The 26,274-nt window shown below is 40.6% G+C and overlaps 1 protein-coding gene across 1 annotated transcript in view; it reads left to right on the forward strand.

Annotated features, from left to right (window-relative positions):
* The window catches only part of atp6ap1a (ATPase H+ transporting accessory protein 1a), a gene marked incomplete at its 5' end in the record, with an annotated part of 64,988 nt that overhangs the window by 11,683 nt on the left and 27,031 nt on the right, over positions 1-26,274 (forward strand). The window contains 3 exon segments of the mRNA XM_082146025.1: positions 2,899-3,158; positions 12,892-12,942; positions 13,513-13,750. Coding sequence (XP_082002151.1) covers positions 2,899-3,158; positions 12,892-12,942; positions 13,513-13,750 — 549 coding nt within the window.

Consider the following 26,274-nt stretch of genomic DNA (forward strand, 5'->3'; position numbering starts at 1 on the left):
CAATCTCACACCAGGGTACGAGAGGTGACAGAGGGGTACGCTAACAAACTCACACCGGGGTACGAGAGGTGACAGAGGGGTACGCTAACAAACTCACACCAGGGTACGAGAGGTGACAGAGGGGTACGCTAACAAACTCACACCGGGGTACGAGAGATGACAGAGGGGTACGCAAACAAACTCACACCGGGGTACGAGAGGTGACAGAGGGGTACGCTAACAAACTCACACCGGGGTACGAGAGGTGACAGAGGGGTACGCTAACAAACTCACACCGGGGTACGAGAGGTGACAGGGGTACGCAAACAAACTCACACCGGGGTACGAGAGGTGACAGAGGGGTACGCTAACAAACTCACACCGGGGTACGAGAGGTGACAGAGGGGTACGCTAACAAACTCACACCGGGGTACGAGAGGTGACAGAGGGGTACGCTAACAAACTCACACCGGGGTACGAGAGGTCATGGGTACGCAAATAAACTCACACCGGGGTACGAGAGGTCATGGGTACGCAAACAAACTCACACCGGGGTACGAGAGGTGACAGAGGGGTACGCTAACAAACTCACACCAGGGTACGAGAGGTGACAGAGGGGTACGCTAACAAACTCACACCAGGGTACGAGAGGTGACAGAGGGGTACGCTAACAAACTCACACCAGGGTACGAGAGGTGACAGAGGGGTACGCTAACAAACTCACACCAGGGTACGAGAGGTGACAGAGGGGTACGCTAACAAACTCACACCGGGTTCGATAAGTGATGGGTACGCAAACAAACTCACACCGGGGTACGAGAGGTGACAGAGGGGTACGCTAACAATCTCACACCAGGGTACGAGAGGTGACAGAGGGGTACGCAAACAAACTCACACCGGGGTACGAGAGGTGACAGAGGGGTACGCTAACAAACTCACACCAGGGTACGAGAGGTGACAGAGGGGTACGCTAACAAACTCACACCGGGGTATGAGAGGTGACAGAGGGGTACGCTAACAAACTCACACCGGGGTACGAGAGGTCATGGGTACGCAAATAAACTCACACCGGGGTACGAGAGGTGACAGAGGGGTACGCTAACAAACTCACACCAGGGTACGAGAGGTGACAGAGGGGTACGCTAACAAACTCACACCAGGGTACGAGAGGTGACAGAGGGGTACGCTAACAAACTCACACCGGGGTACGAGAGGTGACAGAGGGGTACGCTAACAAACTCACACCGGGGTACGAGAGGTGACAGAGGGGTACGCTAACAAACTCACACCGGGGTACGAGAGGTGACAGAGGAGGACGCAAACAAACTCACACCGGGGTACGAGAGGTGACAGAGGGGTACGCTAACAAACTCACACCGGGGTACGAGAGGTGACAGAGGGGTACGCTAACAAACTCACACCGGGGTACGAGAGGTGACAGAGGGGTACGCAAACAAACTCACACCGGGGTACGAGAGGTGACAGAGGGGTACGCTAACAAACTCACACCGGGGTACGAGAGGTGACAGAGGGGTACGCAAACAAACTCACACCGGGGTACGAGAGGTGACAGAGGGGTACGCAAACAAACTCACACCGGGGTACGAGAGGTGATGGGTACGCAAACAAACTCACACCGGGGTACGAGAGGTGACAGAGGGGTACGCAAACAAACTCACACCGGGGTACGAGAGGTGACAGAGGGGTACGCAAACAAACTCACACCGGGGTACGAGAGGTGACAGAGGGGTACGCAAACAAACTCACACCAGGGTACGAGAGGTGATGGGTACGCAAACAAACTCACACCGGGGTACGAGAGGTGACAGAGGGGTACGCAAACAAACTCACACCAGGGTACGAGAGGTGACAGAGGGGTACGCTAACAAACTCACACCGGGGTACGAGAGGTGACAGAGGGGTACGCAAACAAACTCACACCAGGGTACGAGAGGTGACAGAGGGGTACGCTAACAAACTCACACCGGGGTACGAGAGGTGACAGAGGGGTACGCTAACAAACTCACACTGGGGTACGAGAGGTGACAGAGGGGTACGCAAACAAACTCACACCAGGGTACGAGAGGTGACAGAGGGGTACGCTAACAAACTCACACCGGGGTACGAGAGGTGACAGAGGGGTACGCAAACAAACTCACACCGGGGTACGAGAGGTGATGGGTACGCAAACAAACTCACACCGGGGTACGAGAGGTGACTGAGGGGTACGCAAACAAACTCACACCGGGGTACGAGAGGTGACAGAGGGGTACGCTAACAAACTCACACCAGGGTACGAGAGGTGACAGAGGGGTACGCTAACAAACTCACACCGGGGTACGAGAGGTGACAGAGGGGTACGCTAACAAACTCACACCGGGGTACGAGAGGTGACAGAGGGGTACGCTAACAAACTCACACTGGGGTACGAGAGGTGACAGAGGGGTACGCTAACAAACTCACACCGGGATACGAGAGGTGACAGAGGAGGACGCAAACAAAATTATGATTTTTGCTGTTCATTTGATTCTACCCCACCTTAAAATAACATTAAAACAGAGCATGTTTTTCTAACAGGCAAAATACCTCTTCAAGAGTAAAAACAGGACAATGGTAGTGCCGTAAAAGGTCAACACAAGACTACCAAAGGATTTTAGCATTTCATGATATATTGGTTTTAAACGATCTAAAGAGGGATGATATACATGTATTCCATTGCTTGGCCGATCGTGTGCAGCTGCATGAGCACAGGTGACACATCTGACAAGCAGAGTGTGTTTCTCTAGAGGATCACAGCCTGTGAACCACATCTGTTGAAACTTTTGATATATGAATTAGGCATGTTGCACCATTTCTTTAGAACTGTAACGTGAGCACAGTGAGTTGAAGATAATTGGAGGTGTCTTGTGTTTGTCTCAGGTGATCGAGGAGTCTCCGGCTGTGCACTCGGTCTGGTCCCGGTCTCTCCTGCAGTCCCGGCGTGAGGAACCTCCCGTCCCGAACCCGCCGCTGGAGTTTAAGGAGAAGGGCTCCGTCTGCATCCTCCTGTGGGCCGAGTCAGTGGTGGTCAGCCAGTATCGCTCCGGGAAGTGGGAGAGGCACGACCTCACCTCCAAAACCTTCGGGAGAGGTGTGACGCCCGACCTGTCTGGATCCTCCTGCAACGAGTCCCACTCTCGGTAAATACAGCATGTTAAAGACCCCCTGTGGTGAAAATCAAGTTGTTTATATGTCTATAATGTGTTTTTGATATGCTTTAAGACAAACCATGTGCAACGGGCACGGAGAGGTTTTCCTGTCACTGTTTCTAAGGATGATGTTTAGAAAGCATCTGTCTGACTCTGAGGTGGCGAACGGGAACATGGTTTATGAGACATTAGCAACTCCTATTAGCTGTTTGATAACGTAGTCAAGCAAAAGGCTAATCATGTCAACTACCGTTATGTGTCGACTTTTATTCAAATTCTGAAGGGATTATATATATAGCCTAGAAAGCACGCTGAGCGCTCCCTTTACAATCACTTAAAAGCTGTCACTCATCTCAGTTTGCAATCTCACAAAGTTTCATTATAATCAATGACATTGTCTACACTACACAATGAATCTCTTATTTACATCTTGTCTACACTTTGTTAAAGGGATGGTTCAGAGTAAAATCAACCTAGGGTCCTTTGCACCATGACCTCGAGCCAAACACCCCCCAGAAGCCTTTTTTCCCTTGGTTGAACATTATTAAAGTTAGAGCTTATTTAGAGATATCAGCCGGATGGGTTAGTGCAGGTGCTAATGGATCCAAGGATGTATCCCGTAAATTACCCCACTAATAAAGCCCAGAATGGCACCAAACTTCTACAGTAGTACAAATAGGTTCTGTACTCATAAAACGAGGCATTGGAAAGTTTGTAAGTACATCAGGAGTTTATTTAAATAACACTTGCCTGACGGCTAATGCTACCGCTAACCCGGACGTCGACGTCACTTCAGTGAGTTGAGAAAAGCCCGTAAAAGTCCTGGCAGAAAGCGATGCATAAGGATGAAGTGTAATGACACCCAGTTTCAGGAATGCACTAATATTTTGTTGGTAGTACCAGTTTGCAACAATTATTAGTTAACACTAACTTCGAAAAAAATAATAATTCGTCGTTACACTACATCCTTATGCATCGCTTTCTGCCAGGACTTTTACGTGCTTTTCCCAAATCACGGAAGTGACGTCCGGGTTAGCGGTAGCATGAGCCGTCAGGCAAGTGTTATTTAAATAAATAAAATTTTCACATGAAGAAAAATAACTTTTAAATAGGTCATTGTTATTATCAAAGATGAGTTTTAAAGGGATACTCCAAGACCATTAGCATGACCAAAGAGTTTAGATATTTTCCTTATTTAAAACTTGACTCTTCTGTAGTTACATCGTGTACTAAGACCGACGGAAAATGAAAAGTTGTGATTTTCTAGGCTGATATGGCTAGGAACTATACTCTCATTCCTGCGTAATAATCAAGAATAATAATAATTTGATTATTACGCAGGAAAAATATTGAAACTCTTTGGTAATTTTTTTGAGAGAGATGCTAAATGGTCTTGTCCGATTCAATGATCTATGCTAAGCTATGCTAAAAGTGGTACCACCAGACCCGGAGATCGGCTGAATGGATTCGAAAACGGTAAAACTCAACTCTTTAACTCTGGGGGAGCTGTAAAATGAGCCTATTTCCAAAAAAAAGTGGAGTATCCCTTTAAGGGATAAAATTATTCACTGCAGGAGGAAGTTAAGTTAAAGGGACCATTTTCTACAGAATAAATTTTTTCCCTGAAATCCACATCTAGTGTTAGCTTTAGTCATAATTATTTTCCACCCTTTTTTTGACCCTTAGAATTAAATGTAATTACATTTTTGTTACTTTACCTTTAAGACTACCACATGTAAATGAATTTGATTATGATTGGCTAACCTCTTCACATGTAAAAATAGTAACAGGGCTCCACCTTACTGAATAGGCATTGATATGTAAACATGGTCATATTGATCACTAGCCAGGTTCCCATCCAAAGGATTTTTTGCAAAAAAAGGTTTCAAAATGGTTACTGATATAGCTGATTGAAATGACATTTATCGGGAAAAACCCCTCAAGCGTTTAACTGTAGTGCATATATTCACAGCAGAGCAAAGTAGGGGCTGTGACTGAAATTGCCCCTATACCCTTATATAGTGCACTATTTAAAGGAGACAACCATTTGTAGTGGTGTCTAAAACTAGGGCTGTGCGATATAGCTAAAAAAATTATCACGATATAATGTTTCATATCGTTCGGTATCGATAATTATTGAAATTTGTTTAGAACCTTTTTTTTTAAAAGTTTTTTATTTTATTTATCCACATTAAGGCAAACAACTAATTATTTTAAATATCTAAAACTAAATAAATATCTATAACTAAATATCTTCTTTATGTCAATATCTTCTAATATCTTCTTTAAAAAAGTAAGTGTTAAAGGAAACTCTTGAACTTAAAATGTTATAAAATGTGTGCAAAGTGCAATATAAAAGTGTAAACGTAGAAGAATCAAGACAAACTTTGAGGTAGATCAACATCTGTAATAAGTAGGGGTGTAACGGTTCACAAAATTCACGGTTCCTTACGACACAGTGGTGTCACGGTTAGGTACATTTTGAGATACAGCAAAAAGAAAGAAATGCCAAAGAAATTTCCTTGATTTAAAAAAAAAAATAAAAATTAAAAAGAAAAGTTATTTTTAAATAAGTCGGAGTTTTCCCTACATCTTGAAACGTTTACTTTTATAAATGGGGGTAATATATTTGAAGGATGAACAAATGTGTTTTGGTCATCACATTAAAAATAACATTTATATATGAAAATATTTGAGTTTTGAAGTGCTGGAAAAAGATGTGTGATGTACTTGAAAGCATTTTACTATTCCTGCCAAACATGGTTACTGTGAGTGTTACTACAGTACATTAAATCTATATACAATGAATGTTGCTGATCTATGGACTTAAATATAACTAGTTCATTCATGGCACAATGTTTCTCCTGATTTCCACGTCAGCGCAGTTTGATCCGTTAATAACGGAGAAATTTGAATGTTTCTCACTCGATCTCACGCTGATGTTAGTCGGTTGTTAAGTCGTGACGTAACCACTCTCCGATAATACTCTTTCCGGGTCCAAAGTCCAGGTCCTCTCTACCTACCTACCGCTTTCGCTAGTGTTTTGGTTATTATTGAGTGTTTTTACAATGCCGCAGTGCTGTGTCCCGTGTCCCGAGCTAACTCACTTCAACCTCGTAAATCTTCTTTTTCATTGATGCCTGGACTCTACCCTTAATTATGCCACCTGAGTGATGAGCTACACTAACCACTCTGTTGGTGTTAAAGGAATTTAAACCCTTTTTGACCGCCAAGGGTGCCTCACTAAGAAGGACGTGATCGTAAATAAATGTACAGGTTCCACCATTGTTATTTCTGGACGAGCGCTTGGACCCGGAAAAGGCTAAACGTCACGCGTGACGTCAGACTTAACAATGCTTTCTTTACTGGATCTCTTAGAGCTGTGTAAGTAACAGTGTCGCTTGATCAAGATCGGCTCGCGCTGCACTGACATTGATGGTCCAAACTGATAAACGGTCTGTGGCAGTGGTGTAGTCTAGTTTTTTGTTGTGAGTATACTCTAATATACTCCCCCCCCCCGCCGTACCGCCATACTCACCCAGCCCAGAGCGTCACCCCATAAGCACCACCACACTCACTAATGCATACAGTATGCATCGACATGTAATTGAGAGCATTATGAAATACTAAGTGTTATCAACTTATTTATTTGTTATATGAATATGGTCCCTGAAGCACAGGTTTTATCAGTTGACAATTATCAACAAATTTTTTTTTTAAACATTATAGGCACAAATACAAATTTACTTTTAGAAATGGTGTTTTTGAAAAAAATTTTCTTTTAAAATACATTTTACAGTGCAATTCCTTTCTAATTAATTTGAGTTAGACCGAACTTTTATTTTGGTGGGTTGTAGACATTTGAGTTTCTGTGTGTTTTAATAAACTATTATTATTATTATTATTATTATTAGGCCTGAAGTATACTCTGTGCAATAGTAATATATTTCTGTTATAATTTCTTCAAGTTATACAGAACTTTTATTTTGACAGGTTGTCGTAAAGACATAACAGTTTCTGTGTGTATATGAAACGAATGAATGACGATAGTTTTATCAAATGAAATGGTGAAATTCTCATCAAGTGACTCTCATAGCAGCTCTGCGATGAAATGCACATGTGTAGCCTACATCATGTCTCAATACAGTGAAACGCTGAAAACACCACGAGCGTGAGTCACGCGTGCTTCTCTGTGTGTGTGTGTGTGTGTGTGTGTGTGTGTAGTGGAGCATACACTGAGCGCTCATTCCCAGAGACGCGTAGAACAATTGCAGTCTCTTTTAGCTTTAATATTCATAGACACTAGTCCATATCGAGATTTGATTCATTGTACAGCAGCTACTTTTGATTTATTCATTCAAAAATAGCCTAATTCCGTGACGTTCTGCTCTATAGCAAGTTCCATTTGTGACTGGATTCCGCGATTCGATCCGTCGCTTCGCAAACACAGACGGGGTGAATTTATGAATGAAAGTGTGAAAGTTCTGACACAAAACGAAGTTGATACGTATCCTCACGCTTTTTTTAAGTGGGTATACGCAAATCCTTGGCCTTTTCTAGTGGGTATACGGCGTATACCTGCGTATCACGTAGACTACACCACTGGTCTGTGGAGCACAAAATAATAACGCAGTTTCGTTCCGCTTTCATCCCGCTTGCCATTTGATGTCGGGCGACGTTATGGTGGTCGCGCGTGCATTTGAATGAAAATATTGAGCGCTATATCGAACATTTTTTAGTTTAAAGTTTATTGCCATTTGCACAGGTACGTTTCAGTACAGGTACATTGGAATTCTTATGCGTTTCTCAAAGTCAAGTTCTAAATTAAAAATAATGTATAAAAAATAAAATATATGCATACACCCACACATAGCTTACATACATACATACATCTACGTACACATACTTCCATATATACATGTACACATATATGTGCATACACACACGCACACCATACACATATATACATACATACACATACACATCATGAGGTAGAACAAAGAGCGACTAGACAGAAAGGAATACGAAAGAGATACAGAACAAATGTATAAATAACCTTTCTAGTTTAGATAAATACACATTATAATAAATAATAATAATGTTGTGCATTCAAAAAATAAAACTCTTAATAGGATAAATTACTATTACACTGATCATTACAATAATTAAAAACATGGAATAGGATACTTTTTTCCCTCCTTAATGTCCTGTGCCACTAGCCTGACAGTGGCTGGGAAAAAACTTTTGAACAGACGGGCCTTGTGGGTGCTAATGCTCACAGGCCTACGATGTCTCAGGTTATAGCCTGTGTCCACCCATTTAAACAAAGCATAAGCTGGGTGGTGTTTGTCCTTAAGGATGCTCTGTGCTTTTTTTTTACAACGCTGGGTGTATATGGTGTCCATGGAGGGGAGGTTAGAGCCGATAACCCTCTCAGCAGTCTTAATGACCCGTTGCAGTGATTTCCTCTCAGCCAGGGTGGTATTGCCATACCACACTGTGATACCACTGGTGAGGATACTTTCGACAAGGCCTTTATAAACATGGGTTAGAGGTTGGCTTTTAAGTCCGGCCTTCTTCAATACCCTAACGAAGTGCAGCCTCTGCTGAGCTCTTTTCACTGTTGCAACAGTGTTTTTAGCCCAGCTAAGATTCTCGGAGATATGAAGTCCCAAGAACTTATAGCTGTCAGTTCGTTCCACCTCAATCCCCTTGATGGCTAGAGGCTGTAGGGGGGAAGCACTCTTCCTAAAGTCCAGATGGAGTTCCTTTGTTTTATCTATATTGAGAACAAGATCATTGTCCTCCCCATAGACAGTGACTCTGTGAACCATGTCCCTATATGATGATTCATTGCCGCCTTTGATGAGGCCAAGAATAGTAGTGTCGTCTGCATATTTAATGACGATATTGTTATTATCCGAGTTGGTGGCACAGTCATATGTATATAATGAAAAAAGTATAGGGCTGAGACAGCATCCCTGTGGGGCTCCTGTACTTACTGTGAGCTCAGCTGAGACCTTCTTTCCCATCCTCACCACCTGTGGCCTATCTGTGAGGAAGTCTGTTATCCAATTACAAGTGGTAGTTGGTACTCCCAGTTCTATCAGCTTGCCGGTCAGCTTCGTCGGCCGGATCGTGTTAAAAGCGGAGCTGTAGTCCAGAAACAATACTCGTACATATGTATTGGGAGTGTCTAGGTGCTGTAGAATATAGTGAAGTGCCAGTGCCACCGCATCATCCACTGACCTGTTCGAGCGGTAGGCAAACTGAAGAGGGTCTGCTGTTTCTGGAACCACAGAGTTAATATGCTGTAGGACCAGCTTCTCCATGCACTTCATAGCGACCGAAGTAAGCGCCACTGGTCTAAAATCATTCATTGCAGTTGTGTTTGTTTTTTTCGGAACCGGCACTATAATAGAGGACTTAAAAATACGTGGAACTGTTTCTTGGAGGAGAGAAGTGTTAAAAATATCCGTGTACACCTCCGCCAGCTGTTCAGCACAGACTTTAAGGACTCTCGGAGCCACACCATCGGGTCCTACAGCCTTACGGGGGTTCACCTTTCTCAGAGCTTTAAGGACCTGTGAGTGTGTCACCTGCAATGCAGTCTCCTCTGAGTTATGGGGAGCTTTCAAGGGTATGTCTCCATTATTTTGGTCAAATCTCGCATAAAACGTATTGAGATTATCCAGTAGAGAGGAGTCTTGGATCACAGTTTTATTTGCTACTCTCCTGTAATTGGTGACTGAATGTATTCCTTGCCACATCCTTCTGCTGTTATTTTCTCTGTAACAGTTCTCGAGTCTCTGGGTATATGCCATTTTGGCGGCCCTGATGGATTTTTGGAGCTCATATCTGGCATGCTTATACTCCATGATGTCTCCTGACTTAAAGGCTATACTGCGGTTTTTAATTTTGATGCGCACATCCGCATTAAACCAGGGCTTCTGATTGGGGAGAACTCTAATAGTTCTAGAAGGGATGCAGATGGAGGTACACCATTCAATATAGCTGCTAACAGTGTCTGTATATTCGTGGATGTTTTCTGAGGCTTCTCTAAAAGTGTTCATATCTGTAGCCTCCAAACAGCCCTGCAGTTCCTCCAAAGCGGAATCTGTCCACATATTCACAGTTCTAACTGTGTCTGGGTCTGCTTTAAGCCTCTTGATGTAAATGGGCTGAAGTAGAATTGCAAGATGATCACATTTCCCAAAATGTGGCTTGGAGACAGCAGTATAGGCACTTTTAATGTTACTGTAGCATTTATCCAAAGTCCTGTTTCCTCTAGTGTGAAAATTAACAAACTGATAAAATTTGGGAACAGTTTTTCGGAGATCGCAATGATTAAAATCTCCTAAAACCACCATAGCAGCATGTGGATATGAGTTTTCGTGCCTACTAATCATATCGTGCAGTTCTTTAAGTGCATTATACTCGTTTGCCGCGGGATGAATATACACTGTGCTTAATATAACGCACTGCAGTTCTCTAGGCAAATAAAATGGCCTACATTTCACAGTAATATACTCCACATTTTCAGAACATGACTGTGATATTACCGTGTTGTCGGTGCTCCAGGATTGTTTGACAAGGATAGCCGTTCCACCCCCGCGAGTTTTACCGCATTCCGTTTCGCTGCGGTCAGCTCTGTAAACATTGTAGCCTGCCGGTGTTATGGCTTCATCAGGGGTCCTCTCTCCAAGCCATGTTTCACAGAAACATAGAACAGAACAGTCCTTAATGTACCTCTTCGTAGCCATCCGACAAAGAAGATCGTCCATCTTATTTACTAAGGACTGAACATTGGCGAAAAGTATGATCGGAAGAGTTAGCTAACCAGTCGGCGGAGTCTTCGTCCCCCTCCTCCTCGCCTACCGCGCTTCCGTGTCGGTCTCCCGGTGCCAGGAAATCCCGCTATTGTGGCCCGGCCTAGCGTCACTCCAGCGTGGAGATGTAGTTCCGGGAAGGAGTTGAGAGCGTTTGTATCAAAATTACCTCTGTTGTTCAGTTCTCTTAGTTGTAACAGAGTCACTCGATCATACTTAATATGAGCTCTGACATACCTCACATGAAAGGACAGTAACGACACTACCAATACAAAATTCAAATAAAACTTGACTCGGAGAGCTACGCTATGTCGCACACAGGGGAGCGCCATTTTTGTCGCTTTTGTCGCTTTTGTTTTTATATCGTTACCGACAATGGTGTACCGTCGATAAATACCGATACCGTTTTATCGCCCAGCCCTATCTAAAACCATAGTGCACTCATTCAGTCCAATGCACAGTCTAGCTGTCAGAACACTGTCAGTCACGCTGAAGGAATTCCCACATCTCCCGCGCTCTCAGTGTTTGAATCCACTGGTTGAATGAGGGTATGGGGGCGATTCAGGTTTTTCCTGGGTTAAACATGGTCTTTGGTGGTGGCAGATGAACACAGCCATACACACACAGCACAGAAACCTCCAGGACACAGATAAAATACACATGACAACTTGACAACTCAACAATAAAACATGTGATCAAGTATGTGAACTTGCAATATAACATTATTTACATTTGATTATTTGATTTAGTTGTTAAAGAACTCCTCCAGGATATGTCTATGTGCCTTAAGCAGTCATTCTGTCTGTACCCATTTATCACTTTTTAGCCAATTCTGCAGCTGTGCCCTGGATGAGTTTTTCATTTTTAATTCATTTACTTAAATTAGGACTCCTTTATGTAACTCTTTATATATACAGTTTACTAACTTTTTATATAGAATATGATACATGAATAAATAACATTATTATAATCTTAATAACATTCTAATAGTAATAAATTATTTGTATTATTACCAATGTAAATAACATTATTTATAATATTAATTAATGATCAGTCTAATAATGTTTTAAAATATAATAATTATCTGTCTACCCAGCTCTGATGATGTATCGAATATTATATTAATAGATTTGAATGGATTATCCAAATTAAAAGCAATAGGTCTATTCATACCCTTTAGCAGCACAGTCCGCCGTGAGCTAAAGATATGGGTAACTGAGGCTTTAAATCTCCTTTGTGAAAGCTTTACAGGGCATAACTAGTTCTCACTTTAGATGAGCTCACTGAATAGTGAACTGACCACTACTAGATGCTTTATAACTACCTGAATTAATCATTAATTACAGTAGGAATGCATGTGAATAAAGCATTTATAAACACTGAGTAACTACAATATGTCTAAATAGTATGTATAAATGTATATTTAAATAGTTTATTAACTATTTACTTGCATTTTCTAAATGATCTTATGAACCACTGACAACTTCTAATAACTGTTTAATTATTAAACACATTATAGATCTGCTTATAAATCAACAATAAAGCATTTATAGCTGTATTTATGAACTACTTATTAATGTCTATTAATGCTTTATAAATGATGAATTAACTATGTACTACTGCTTAACTAATGATTCATAGCATGCAGTTATTATAAAGTGTTCCCAGAAAAAGGCTTTTTGTGGAAACTGTGCCTTGTGTGTAGCGGGTGGTTGGCTGTAGTCTTTGCAGTGTGTTGAAGTGTAACTTAAGGTCCTGATGCAGTGTGATGTGAGGCGATGACATCACTTTCGCCACTGCCAGTTCTTTGATGTCAGCATGGTGTGTCACAGCCTGGAATGTTTCCAGTTCAGGAACCACAGTATTTCACCTGTCAATTTTCTCTTCAAATACAGGTTGGTTCTGAATTATGAAGATGTCCTGGATTACCGTTCATTCAAGCTCATGTAAGTGTCTAATTTTCTCACACACACACACACACACACACACACACACACACACACACACACACACACACACACACACACACACACACACACACACACACACACACACATTCTTGTACATCTATCTTTATGATGACATTCATTGACACAATGCAATCTCTAGCCGCTTACCCTAACCTTACCCATCACAACTAAGTGCCTTACCCGACCCCTGACCCTAAACCGACCCTTAACCTCATTATAACCTTATCCCTAAAACCAAGTGTTGACCCTCAAACAGGCCTTTAAAGGCTCTCAGAAAGTGAGGACCGGCCAAAATGTTCTCACTTTACTCTCTTTGTCCTCACTCCAATGGTCTAAAACTCAAACTGGTCCTCACAAAGATAGTTGTACAAGTACACACACACACACACACACACACACACACACACACACATGCACACACACACACATGCACACACACACACACACACACACACACACACACACACACACACACACACACACACACACACACACACACACACACACTGTGTACTGGGCTTGAACGGTGTCCTATATCCTCCTCAGTTTTGTAATGAACCGGCGTCACTATAAGGTTTCTGCCCGTCATTGGTTCACCATGGACCGGGTTCACCTGGAGTATGATGGGAAAACGGCCTCGTTCAATGGCAGCCGGCACATCTACGCCCCGGCTGAGTACTCGTACCGCTGTGAGTCTGTGAGCAGCTCCTACTACCCTCAGCTGTCACCACACTCAGACAAGGACAACGCCAACGACTGGCACATCTCTTTTGATGACTTCCAGGTAGGTCCTGAGAAAACTGCACTTCATGGTTCCCATGGTTTAAACATTTTCCATAGTAAGTCCCAGTAAGCAGACCTTAGGCCCTGGATACAGTGAGCAAGAGTAAACTTTCCTAATACTCTCTCTCTCTGTTCTCTCTCTCTCTGTTCTCTCTCTCTCTGTTCTCTCTCTCTCTCTCTCTGTTCTCTCTCTCTCTCTCTCTCTCTGTTCTCTCTCTCTCTCTCTCTCTCTCTCTCTCTGTTCTCTCTCTCTCTGTTCTCTCTCTCTCTGTTCTCTCTCTCTCTCTCTCTGTTCTCTCTCTCTCTCTCTCTCTCTGTTCTCTCTCTCTCTCTCTCTCTGCTCTCGCTCTGCTCTCTCTCTCTCTCTCTCTCTCTCTCTGTTCTCTCTCTCTCTCTCTCTCTGTTCTCTCTCTCTCTGTTCTCTCTCTCTCTCTCTCTGTTCTCTCTCTCTCTCTGTTCTCTCTCTCTCTGTTCTCTCTCTCTCTCTCTCTCTGTTCTCTCTCTCTCTGTTCTCTCTCTCTCTCTCTCTGTTCTCTCTCTCTCTCTGTTCTCTCTCTCTCTCTCTCTCTCTCTCTCTGCTCTCGCTCTGCTCTCTATCTCTCTCTCTCTCTCTGTGTTCTCTCTCTGTGTTCTCTCTGCTCTCTCTCTCTCTCTCTCTCTCTGTTCTCTCTCTCTCTCTCTGTTCTCTCTCTCTCTCTCTGTTCTCTCTCTCTCTCTCTGTTCTCTCTCTCTCTGTTCTCTCTCTCTCTCTCTCTCTCTCTCTGAGCGGAAGTTGCGTGAGTGGATGCGAGATTGGGAGCGTGGTTTTTGTGTGAGTGTTTTTGTTTGTTTTTTCTATCTTTTCTATCTTTTTTCTATGTTGTTTTAGTTTTATTTCGTTTATTATTAGTGGTGTAGTTTAAGCGGGTTAGTTGTCGTGGTGGAGGCGACGACCGGTGTAACCGGGAGTCATGCCGGTTCGCGGTGTTGGAGGCGCGGGGCTTGAAACGCTCACGCGTCGACATGCTTTTAAACTTTGTCCAACTATAGACTGTTCTGTGGAGGATTGCGCTTTGGCAGTCGGAGGGATTATTGGATATGATAGCGTTAAATCCGCGTCAAGGATGAACAACGGTGTTGTGATCTTTGTAGATAGCTTTGACAAAGTTGCAACAATTGTTGAACAAGGAGTAACGATCAAAGATATCTTGGTTCAAGCGGTGCCGCTCGTTAATCCGGCAAAAAAGATCATTTTGTCGCAAGTCCCTCCGTTTATTAGTAACGAAATGTTAGAGAGGGAACTTTCGAGACATGGACAGCTAATGTCTCCGATTAAAACAATTGGCCTTGGCTGTAAATCTCCGCATTTGAGACATGTTGTTTCTTTTAGAAGGCAGGTTTTTATGATTCTTAAAAACAACAATGAAGAATTAAATTTAGTGTTCAAGTTCAGAGTGGATGATTATGATTACAACGTTTATGTAACGTCTGAAAAAATGAAATGTTTTGGATGTGGAACGGAGGGTCACCTGATACGATCATGCCCAGAAAAATTCCCTGTTGGAATTAATAATAAGACCATAGAACAGGGTGAGTCAAGTAAATCTCAGAGACAAAAACAAAATGAATCAAACGAATTTCAGGGACAAAAATTGGACAAAACAAATAAATTACAAGGACAAAAACAGAATGTATTAAAGGAATCTAAGGAACTTAAACAAAGTAAGTTAAATGAAATTCAGGGACAAAAACAAAGTGATTCAAATGAAACTCAGGGACAAAAACAAAGTGATTCAAATGAAACTCAGGGACAAAAACAAAGTGAATTAATTGAAACTCAGGGTCAAAAACAAAGTGAATCAAATGAAACTCAGGGACAAAAACAGAGTGAATCGGATACAACTCAGGGACAAAAACAGAATGAACCAAAACATTCTCAGGGACAAAAACGGAATGAATCAGACGGTTTAAAAACGAAAAAATCGTACAAAGCTCAGAAGCTTGAGCAAAATAAAAGATCAACAGAGAAGAATGAAGAGCTTTCTCAGGCTCCCTCTCCAGCTGAGAAAAGTCGACAGCATGATATGGAAGAGGTCAGTAATAGCACTCAGAAAGAAGTAGAGGAGGTAGAATGTCCTTTGACTGAAGAAAGTGAGATGCTAGTAGATGATAAATCTGACGAAGATAATGTTAAGAAAAGAAAAACCAGAGATGAGTTTCAGTTCTCCGAAAAAACAAAACCTTTTTCTCTTCATGATTGCTCCCAAACTTCTTATAGTGACGTTGAGGTAGACTCTGATGCAGAATCTATAGTTTCATCGCAATCCTTGCCCCTGGAAAGAGGTGGCTACTCTATGTTGAGTATTAAGAAGTTTCTCAAGAGTACTAAAGGAGCTAGGAATGTTAAACTTGAGAGTGCGTTTCCTGATCTACAACTTTTTATTGATTCAGTTAAGAATTTTCAAAAAAGTTCTGAAAGTGCCGGGGAGAAAATCTTTACTGATCAAGAAAGGTATCGCTTAAAGAAACTTGTTTTGAAAGTTAAAAGACAGTTAGAAGATGGCAAAAATGTTTAGTTTTTCATATTTGTTTATTTCTTGTTTCTCTTTTGGTTTTCTTTTTTTCTTTTGTTTTATGAGTGAGTTAAAAATAGGCAGTCTGAATTTGAATGGAGCGAGAGATGAAAGAAAAAGAGCTTCATTTTTCAGACTGTGCTCCCTTAAAAAATTAGACGTTATCTTTGTACAGGAGACACACAGTACTGTTGATAACGAAGTTGATTGGAAGAGAGAATGGGAGGGTGATGTTTTTTTAAGTCACAAAACTAGTAACAGTTGTGGAGTGGGTGTTCTTTTCTCCAAAAGTTTCAATCCTCAATCTGTTGAATGTGATGAGATCATTGAAGGTCGACTGTTAAAAGTCAGAGTAATATATGAAAATGTACAACTTATATTTATCACTGTATATGCACCGGCTGTTGGTAAAGAGAGATTGACTTTTTTGGAAAATGTAAATGATGCTATTAGAGATTGCAATGATAAAGAGTTTTTATTTATAGGTGGAGACTGGAATTGCACAGAGAGTAGACTTGACAGAAATCATGTAGAGCCTCATCCTGCCTCTCGCACTCGTCTGATTCAACTCTTAGTGACTCATGAGTTATATGATGTGTGGAGAGGATTACATGATTATCAAAGTCAGTTTACCTGGACTCATTGTAAAGACAATTTATTGTCTATGGCCAGACTTGACCGTTTTTATTGTTTTAAGCATCATTCTAATGTTGTTAAAAGCTGCTTTATTAGCCCTGTTGGGATTTCTGATCACTCACTTGTTGTTATTGTGTCTTTGTGAAGTGTGTAAAGTCCAGTAGCGCCTACTGGCATTTTAATACAGCTCTACTCGAAGATTCAAATTTTAAAGACATTTTTGTATCTTTTTGGAAAAACCATCAAAGTACAAAAAATGATTTTATGTCTTTACAACAATGGTGGGACTTTGGAAAAGTTCAAACAAAACAGTTGTGTCAGCAATATAATTGTAATGTTACCAAAGTTTTATTGAAGTCGGTAAAAGCTCTGGAGTCTGAAGTAGAAGAACTCCAGGTTTTGGCTGAGGCCACAAAGGATCAATGTTATCTTGAAGCTCTCGAGGTCAAAAAGTCTGTGTTAACGACCCTGCTTGGGGTATCAGCACAAGGGGCTCTTATTAGGTCCCGCTTTAAGAATGTTGTAGAAATGGATGTTCCATCACACTTTTTTTTTGGTTTGGAGCGAAAAAATGGTCAAAAGAGGTATATTCACAGTTTAAAGTCTGACTCTGGACATGTGTTGTCGGATCATGCTGCTATTCGTAAGCATGCTGTCAGTTTTTACTGTGATTTGTATAAATGTGAACACCAAGAAGAGCAGATGTTAGCTCAGAGTTTTTATTCTGGTCTTCCCCAGGTTAAACAAGAAAGTAATGTGGTGCTGGAAGAAGATATTTCCCTGGGTGAACTGTATGTAGCTTTGCAGAGTATGCAGAGCAGGAAAACGCCTGGACTAGACGGTCTACCTGTTGATTTTTATAAGTTTTTTTGGTTCATAATTGGAGAAGATCTTCTGGCAGTGCTGAAGGATAGCCTAGCCAACGGACATCTGCCTTTAAGTTGCAGAAGGGCAGTTCTTACATTGCTGCCAAAAAAGGTGACCTGCAGCTCATAAAAAACTGGAGACCTGTGTTCCTGCTTTGTACTGACTATAAGATACTCTCCAAAGTATTGGCAAATAGACTTAGTAGAGTGATGGAACAAGTTGTTTTGCCTGATCAGACCTACTGCATCCCTGGCAGGTTGATTTCTGATAACATTGTTCTCATTCGAGACTTGTTAGAAATTTCTAAGCTTTTTGGTCTTAAAATGGGAATTGTTTCTATTGATCAGGAAAAAGCTTTTGATCGTGTTGAACACAAATATTTATGGCAAACAATGATCGCTTTTGGATTTACTTCTGGTTTTATCAACAAGATCAAGACTTTGTATTGTGATGTTCAGAGTGTTTTAAAAGTCAATGGTGTTTTGAGTGCTCCTCTTCAGGTCCAGCGGGGAATTAGACAGGGCTGTGCCCTTTCTGGCATGTTATATTCCCTGGCCTTTGAACCTTTATTACATAGGCTTAGATCTGTTTTACAAGGTGTGATTTTACCAGGGTGTAATATACCTTTAAAGTTATCTGCATATGCAGATGATTTAGTCATCATGGTGCATAATCAACAAGATATTGCACCTGGCCACATGGTGCACTGAAAATAACCAGCTCCTCAACACCACCAAAACGAAGGAGCTCATCGTGGACTTCAGGAAAGTGTCAAGAGGCACACACGACACCATCCACATCAATGGAATGGCTGTTGAGCGTGTCTCCAGTTTCAAGTTCCTGGGGACCCACATCTCGGCGGACATGACCTGGACAACCAACACCTCCAGCCTGGTCAAGAAGGCTCACCAGCGCCTTTTCTTCCTGAGGACACTGAGGAAGAATCAGCTTTCCTCCACTATCCTGGTGAACTTCTATCGCTGTGCAATAGAAAGCATCCTGACCAACTGTGCTACAGTGTGGTATGGGAGCTGTTCTGTTGCAGAGCGCAAGGCACTGCAGCGGGTGGTGAAAACCGCCCAGCGCATCACTGGGACTCCACTACCTGCCATCGAGCACATCCAGAGGAAACGCTGTCTGCATCGAGCTCGCAGCATCCTTAAGGACTCCTCTCACCCAGCCCACAGACTGTTTTCTCTCCTGCCCTCCGGCAGGCGTTTCAGGTGCCTCCGGACCAGGACCAGCAGACTAAAGAACAGTTTTTTCCCCAGAGCTGTCTCTTTATTAAACTCTAACCCTCATTGATCCCACTCCCCTCATATACTGATTGACTCTCCTCTCCCTCCTCACACCTGCCTCCATTTTGTTATTTGCAATACTATAATGTTCATTTGCACTGCTGACTGTTATTACAGAAACAACTGTTTACATATGCATCTTGCACTACTACCTTGACTGGAATATGCTCAATTTGCACTGCCGACTGTTTATTTACAGTACCGACTGTTTACATATACATTTGCAATACCGTACTTTAACTGTAATATGCAATTACTTCCACTGCACTTTCACTCGGATAGCTTCTGTCGAAACTTTATTTGCACTACTTTAAATCCATTGTTATACTGCTCATTTTAGCCTAACTTATACATATATCTATTTGTAAAATTCTGTTTATAGTAATAGCCATCTGTATATTATGCTCACATTCTGTTTATAGTAACACCCATCTGTATATATATATTCATAGTACATATCTATCTGTAAAATTCTGTTTATAGTAATAGCCATCTGTATATTATGCTCACATTCTGTTTATAGTAACACCCATCTGTATATATATTCAGTACATATCTATCTGTAAAAATACTGTTTATAGTAATAGCCATCTGTATATTAGCCATCTGTATATCCATCTGTATATACATCTGTATATTATATTCAGTACATATCTAGCTGTAAATTCTGTTCACAGTAATAGTTATCTGTATATTATATTCATAGGACAAATCTATCTGTAAATTTTTGTTTATAATAGTATTCAACTCTATATTTATTCAGTACATATCCATGTTCTGCACTTATGGAACCACTGTATATCCTGCACTTGCTGCTATTGCACTTCTGGTTAGACCTAAACTGCATTTCGTTGCCTTGTACCTGTACTTGTGTAATGACAATAAAGTTGAATCTAATCTAATCTAATCTAATATTGATATGCTTGCAAATGTTATAGTTCAATATGGCATTATTTCTTCGGCCAGAGTAAACTGGAGCAAAAGCGAAGCTCTCTATATAGGAGTGATGGAGAACAAGTTTCAATTACCGTTGGGATTAAATTGGAAGACAGACGGGGGGTTTAAATACTTAGGCGTTTTTTTGGGCGATGAAACTTTTGTCCTTAAAAACTGGGATAATGTTCTTGAAAGGACTAAAGGTTGTTTTGCCAGATGGAAGTGGATTTTGCCAAAAATGTCTTACAGAGGTCGAGTTCTTGTCATTAACAACCTGATTTCATCCACTTTATGGCATCGTCTATCGTGTGTAGATCCTCCTCCAGATTTGTTGTCAAAGATTCAGGCACTTCTTGTTGACTTCTTTTGGGATCGTCTGCATTGGACGCCTCAAAGTGTGTTATTTTTGCCGAAAGATGAAGGAGGACAAGGGTTAATTCATCTGAACAGTAGAGGGGCAACTTTCTGTTTTCAGTTCGTGCAGAGGTTTCTGTGTGGTCCCGCAGACCTTGTGTGGAGACCGTTGGCATGTACGATCTTGAACCAGCTAGGTGGACTCAGCCTAAACAGAACACTGTTTCTGATGGACTTAAAGCAGCTCAACACCAGTTTGTTTGTTTGTTTTGTTTTGTTTATTTATTTCAACAGGGACAATGTGCAAAAAACATTAATTAAAGATGCCTTGCACCAGATTTAGCCTAAGCTAGTTTCCATCTGCAGTCCCTGAGCAGGTGAATTACAATACAAAATATACAATATAAAACTCAAATGCAACTATAAATTCATTCAATCAGCCATACACCCATTACAGCCACCAGTCCTATTATAAACATACCAAATTTACTCCAGTAAAACATTACTAAAAATCATATATACATACACAGTTATCTATGCTGACACGACTGGGTTTCCAATAACGCTTTCTTTGTATTGCGAGAGAAGTCCTTTAGGTCTAAGGAAAGTTTCAGACTCTGTGGGAGTTTGTTCCATTCTTTGATGCCTTTAAATGAGAAGGCTGTCTGTGCAAAAGCCGAGCCACGTTTAGGCAGTCTGCAGTCATTGCGACTCGTGGACCTGGAGCTCCTAGTCATCTGTTCGGAACAAAGCTGGACAAATGTTTTCAGGGGTGGTGGTGCAATATTATTCAAAATTTTAAAAACTAGTCGCACATTGGCATACACAATTATATTATCAAAATTTAACATGCTGTATTTTCCAAGAATCAGACAGTGATGGTATCTCAGTGGCTTTTTGTCTAACACTTTAACAGCTTGATTATATAAAGATTTTAGAGGTTTTATTGCTGTTTCACTTGTCTGTGACCAACAAGAAATACAATAATTGATATGAGGAATTATCATTGCCTCCAAGTAAATTTTTGCAGCATCATGAGTCAGTGTATTCCTAATATGTCTAAAAACGGACAAACTGTATTTTAGCGTGCAGCAGATTTTCTTAACATGTTTTTTAAAAGTAAAGGTTGAATCCAAAATAAGGCCTAAATATTTAAATTCCTCCACCACTTTTATTTGACTCTGATTTGCATAAATACATGGGAAGGAGGACTGTCGTTTTTGAGTTTTAGTAAAATACATTGCTACTGTTTTGTTTACATTCAGCGTAAGCGAGGCAGACGAAAGCCAATTCAAGATGTTTCCCATAACATTGGTTAGTTTATTAGCTACAGTGGTCGCATCACTTCCATGTACGTAAACTACTGTGTCGTCCGCGTACATCTGCATGTCCACATCACCGCACACCGAAGGAAGATCATTTATGTAAAGCGCGAACAGCAATGGGCCAAGGACAGAGCCTTGTGGGACACCCATGTCATTAGTCTTAAATGTTGATAACTTACTTTTGACTCTTACGCACTGGACACGATCACTGAGATATGGTTCCACCCACTGTAGTGCTCTTAGGGACAAATTATAGTTGCTCAGCTTCCTCAGTAGCACAGAATGGTTGACCGTGTCAAACGCCTTGCGTAGGTCCAAAAACACGGCGCCCACGACCCCGCCCTTTTCCAGCTTTGCCTTCACCACCTCAATAAAATAACTGCATGCAGTTTCGGTGGAATGGTGTTTTCTATATCCAAATTGCATGGGATGTAGCATATTATTTTTATTTAAATGTTCTTTTAATTGCTCCGCAATTACTTTCTCTGTAATCTTTGAGACAACAGGAAGTATGCTAATCGGCCTGTAATTACAGGCCTCATGTTTGTCCCCTGATTTGAATACTGGAGTGATTACTGCAGTTTTGAAAGCAGTTGGAAAAGAGCTCTCTTCTATAGATTTGTTTATCAAGTATGTGATGGGAGTTACAAATTTGTCTTTATATTTTTTAAGAAGAGCATTGTCCATTCCCCAAATATCTTTACTTTTAGAATTTGTCAATGATTGCAACATTTTATTTATTTCAAATTCATTTGTCAATTTAAAATATAGCATATTTTGTTTGTGTGAAATACAGTCAGATGCTCGTACATAATCATTTGATGCAATATTTTTAATTCCCAGTTCTTTGACTGATTCTATAAAATAATTATTAAAATGATTCGCCACTATTTGAGCATCAGTTTCCGGATTTCCATTAATATTAATTTCTAGTTTATGACCTTTACAAATCTTCCGACCAGTTACTTTATCAATGGTTTGCCAAAGTCTTTTAGTGTTTCCTTTAGCTTGTTCAATTAAATTCATAAAAAAATTTGCTTTCGTTCTTCGTAACAGTGTGGTAACTTTGTTTCTGAGCTCCTTGTACAGAAGCGAGTCTGTCAAAAAGCCCGTTTTCAAGGACTTTTTAAGTGCTGCATCTCTTAGTTTCATTAAATTCCAGACCGTCTCATTCATCCATGGAAGGGGTGTTTTACTTTTGATTTTCCGAGATGATTCTTTGGAGTATTTCGATAGGAGATCACTAAAGGTTATCATGAATTCATTACTTGCTGATTGGCAATTTTTACCACAAGTTATCTGATTCCATTGAATTTGTTCTATTTCATTATAAAACAATTTCAAGTCTCTATTTGAGATATATGTAGCCCCTGAATTGATATCAATTCTATTAGAAGTTTTATATCTAGTTTTTGATAATCTCCTGACTATCAAAGTAAGGTTGTGGTCAGATAGTCCAGTTATCAGGTTATAGGATTTTGCAATTCGTTCTTCTCTATTTGAAAATACAAGATCAATCAATGTTTGGGTTGATTTTGTTATACGAGTTGCATTCTTTATCATTTGCGCCATGTGAAACTTAGTTGTTATTTGTTTTAATTTTTTCCTGCAGCTTTTATCTAGCCAATTGATATTATAATCTCCTAGCAAAATAATTTCCTTATTGTTACATTTTTTAAGTATCTCAGTGAGATGGGTAAAGAAAATGTCCTTTGCCGTTGGAGGTCTATACAGCACAATAACTACAAATGACATTTCCGGTGAGAGTCTGATGGTTATACCCACACATTCTATAGAATCACTGAGGTTTTCAATTAATTTACAGTCAAACCTCTCTTTCACATATATCATTACTCCACCACCTTTTCCTTGTTTTCGGTCACATCTAAAAACGTTATACCCTGGTACATAAAAAACACTCTGTGGAGTAGATGGTTTTAACCAAGTCTCTGACAGACACAGAAAATCCAAATTAGAGTCTGTCAACAAATGCTCTAGTTGCTCAGTCTTTGACACTACACTCCTAATATTCAAATGTCCACCAAGAATACCCTTTGGTTTAACTTTAGGGTCCCAGAGTATTTTTGCATGATTTACGGTCTGAAACAACCTAAACGTTGTCTGCTTTGAGGCCGCACTGTCTGTACACAAGTCTGTATCCATTAAGCCTGAGTAAACACGGGGTTTTAAAGGGTTAACCGACGCGTTTTTGTCTTTCGCTTTCACAGTTTGTTGAGGCGCATCTGTGATTGTAACGTTGGATGTAAAAGCACCTCCACTCACCTCAATAGTGGTTTGCCAAGTTTCTACCGTGGACTGTTCAAAGTCTGGAATCTGTTTAAAACGGAGAGGACAGAGCATCACAGGTTGGCTATTGGCTTCTTCAAGAGCCAGTTGTGTATGGGACCCGTTTGAGTGCGGCCTGTCAAATAGGTCCCAATTTACTCAAACAATTTTGTTTGTCCAATGTAGTGACTTTGGGACATGTAATTCACTTTACAGGAGCAAACATGGACAATGCTCAACTCCTTGCTTCTCATTTGAAGGTGCATTCTATTCGCATGATAGATTTGTTACTCAAAAAGTGGAAAGAGGCTTTAACCCTCTGAGGTCTGCTGTTTTCTGACCCTGGAGGTGTTCTGACATGCTCTGACATTTGTGTTTTTTTCTGTTACTTGTGACATTTTCATGGCTAAAGTCTGATTACACTGTATTTAGCACAAACTCTTCTACAATAATATATCAGCAGCATGTATGTAAAAGTTTGTAGTTTTGAGATAATGACATTTATGCGTGGTTTGTGAAAATACCAAAAAAAATTCTCACTGAAATAAGGCCATGAAACCCATACTGATTATTTCTTAACAAGACTTTTGAAAATTGTATCACGTAGCCTAGAATATTTGCTCCAAAACTATGTGAAAATCACCCTGACTGCTCATTCAGATAAGACAATATATTGATTTTAAATTTCTAAGACGTGTTTTGTGTGAAAAAGCCTTATGCGGAAAGGCGTGATCATCTCATGAATATATAAGGCTTTAACACCTGAGAAAGACAAAGACACTCCCCTAACTGCCCTATTAGGAGCGATCAGGCCCTGTCATTCAGAGCAACCTTGCACAAAGAATGAGGAGATTTAAAAAAGAATGGCTTTTAGATTATTTGGATTTATTTACAACACAACACAATCCAAAAATACAAATGACAAAAGAGCACATTGAAAACAATGATCCAAAGACAGAGACCTTTGTGCCATTCCTAAAAACATTGTACATACCTTTCATTTCCAAGGTGTTTGATTTTCACTTTACCATGTTCATGTACAGAGACTCATGTGAATGTTGAAGTCAGCAGGACTCAGTTGCATCTGGTCCCTGAAAGAAAAGAAAAAAGTGAACATACTGGTATCAAGAGAAACTAGGCCTGCACGATTTTGGGAATACATTTGAGATTTTTCTGGTTAAAATTTCTTTTTAAAAAATCACAGAATACACACACACACACACACACACACACACACACACGTTTCCAACAATATATAATGAACACCAGGTGTGTTGTGCCTTGTAGGCATAGGCTACGCAGTGCTGCATAAAATAATAACAATAAATTAAATCTTCCAAAAGATTTCAAGAACAACTACGCTAGAGAAAAATATATTGATTATCATATGTTACTTCAAATGTTTCCATTCGTTATGATGATATGAAATGAGATAATAGTAAAAACATAAAGCCTAATGTTTGGTGCATTTTTCCTTTCAAACGCAATCGCCCCAAAATATGATACATTCAAACCCACAGCGCGCTCCAAAATATGATACATTCAAACCCACAGCGCGCTCCAAAATATGATACATTCAAACGCACAGCGCGCTCCAAAATATGATACATTCAAACCCACAGCACGCTCCAAAATATGATACATTCAAACCCACAGCGCGCTCCAAAATATGATACATTCAAACGCAATCGCGCTCCAAAATGATACACTCAAACGCGATCGCGCTCCAAAACATGATGCATTCAAACGCACAGCGCACTCCAAAATATTAAACATTATGGTTGTACATATTTATGTTTGAGCAGATATCCACAAACAGTATTTAACAGTAAACACGGGTCTAAATAGTATAATATTCACCATATATCTAGCAACAGTTCAACTGCAATGTGAAGTTTATGCAACAATACCATAAACTAATAAGTACGAATTTCTTACCTTACATCTTTCTTGTCTTCAAATCGCGTTCTTCTTCTTCTGGGGGTAAATCCAATGTAAGCTCAGACGTGTCTTCCAAACTCGACGAAAAGCAGAGACTTGTGAAGTGTTTTGGTGTTTTGTGTTTGAGGTAACGAGGGCGTTCGCGTCCCATGTGGAGATTTGCATGTGAATCTCTTTTGCGCGAGTGGGCGTGTCGAATTAAAAAGTAATTAGCAAGCGTTTGAGATACTGGACATCCTGTCGGTTTTATACAAATTACTTAAACAGAGAATATTTGTTTTCAGTTTGAATCCGTTCATTTAAAAGTACACACTTAAATGTGTATAAAGG

Source organism: Leuciscus leuciscus, assembly GCF_965113295.1.
Source record: "Leuciscus leuciscus genome assembly, chromosome: 18".
Lineage (NCBI taxonomy): Eukaryota > Metazoa > Chordata > Actinopteri > Cypriniformes > Leuciscidae > Leuciscus > Leuciscus leuciscus.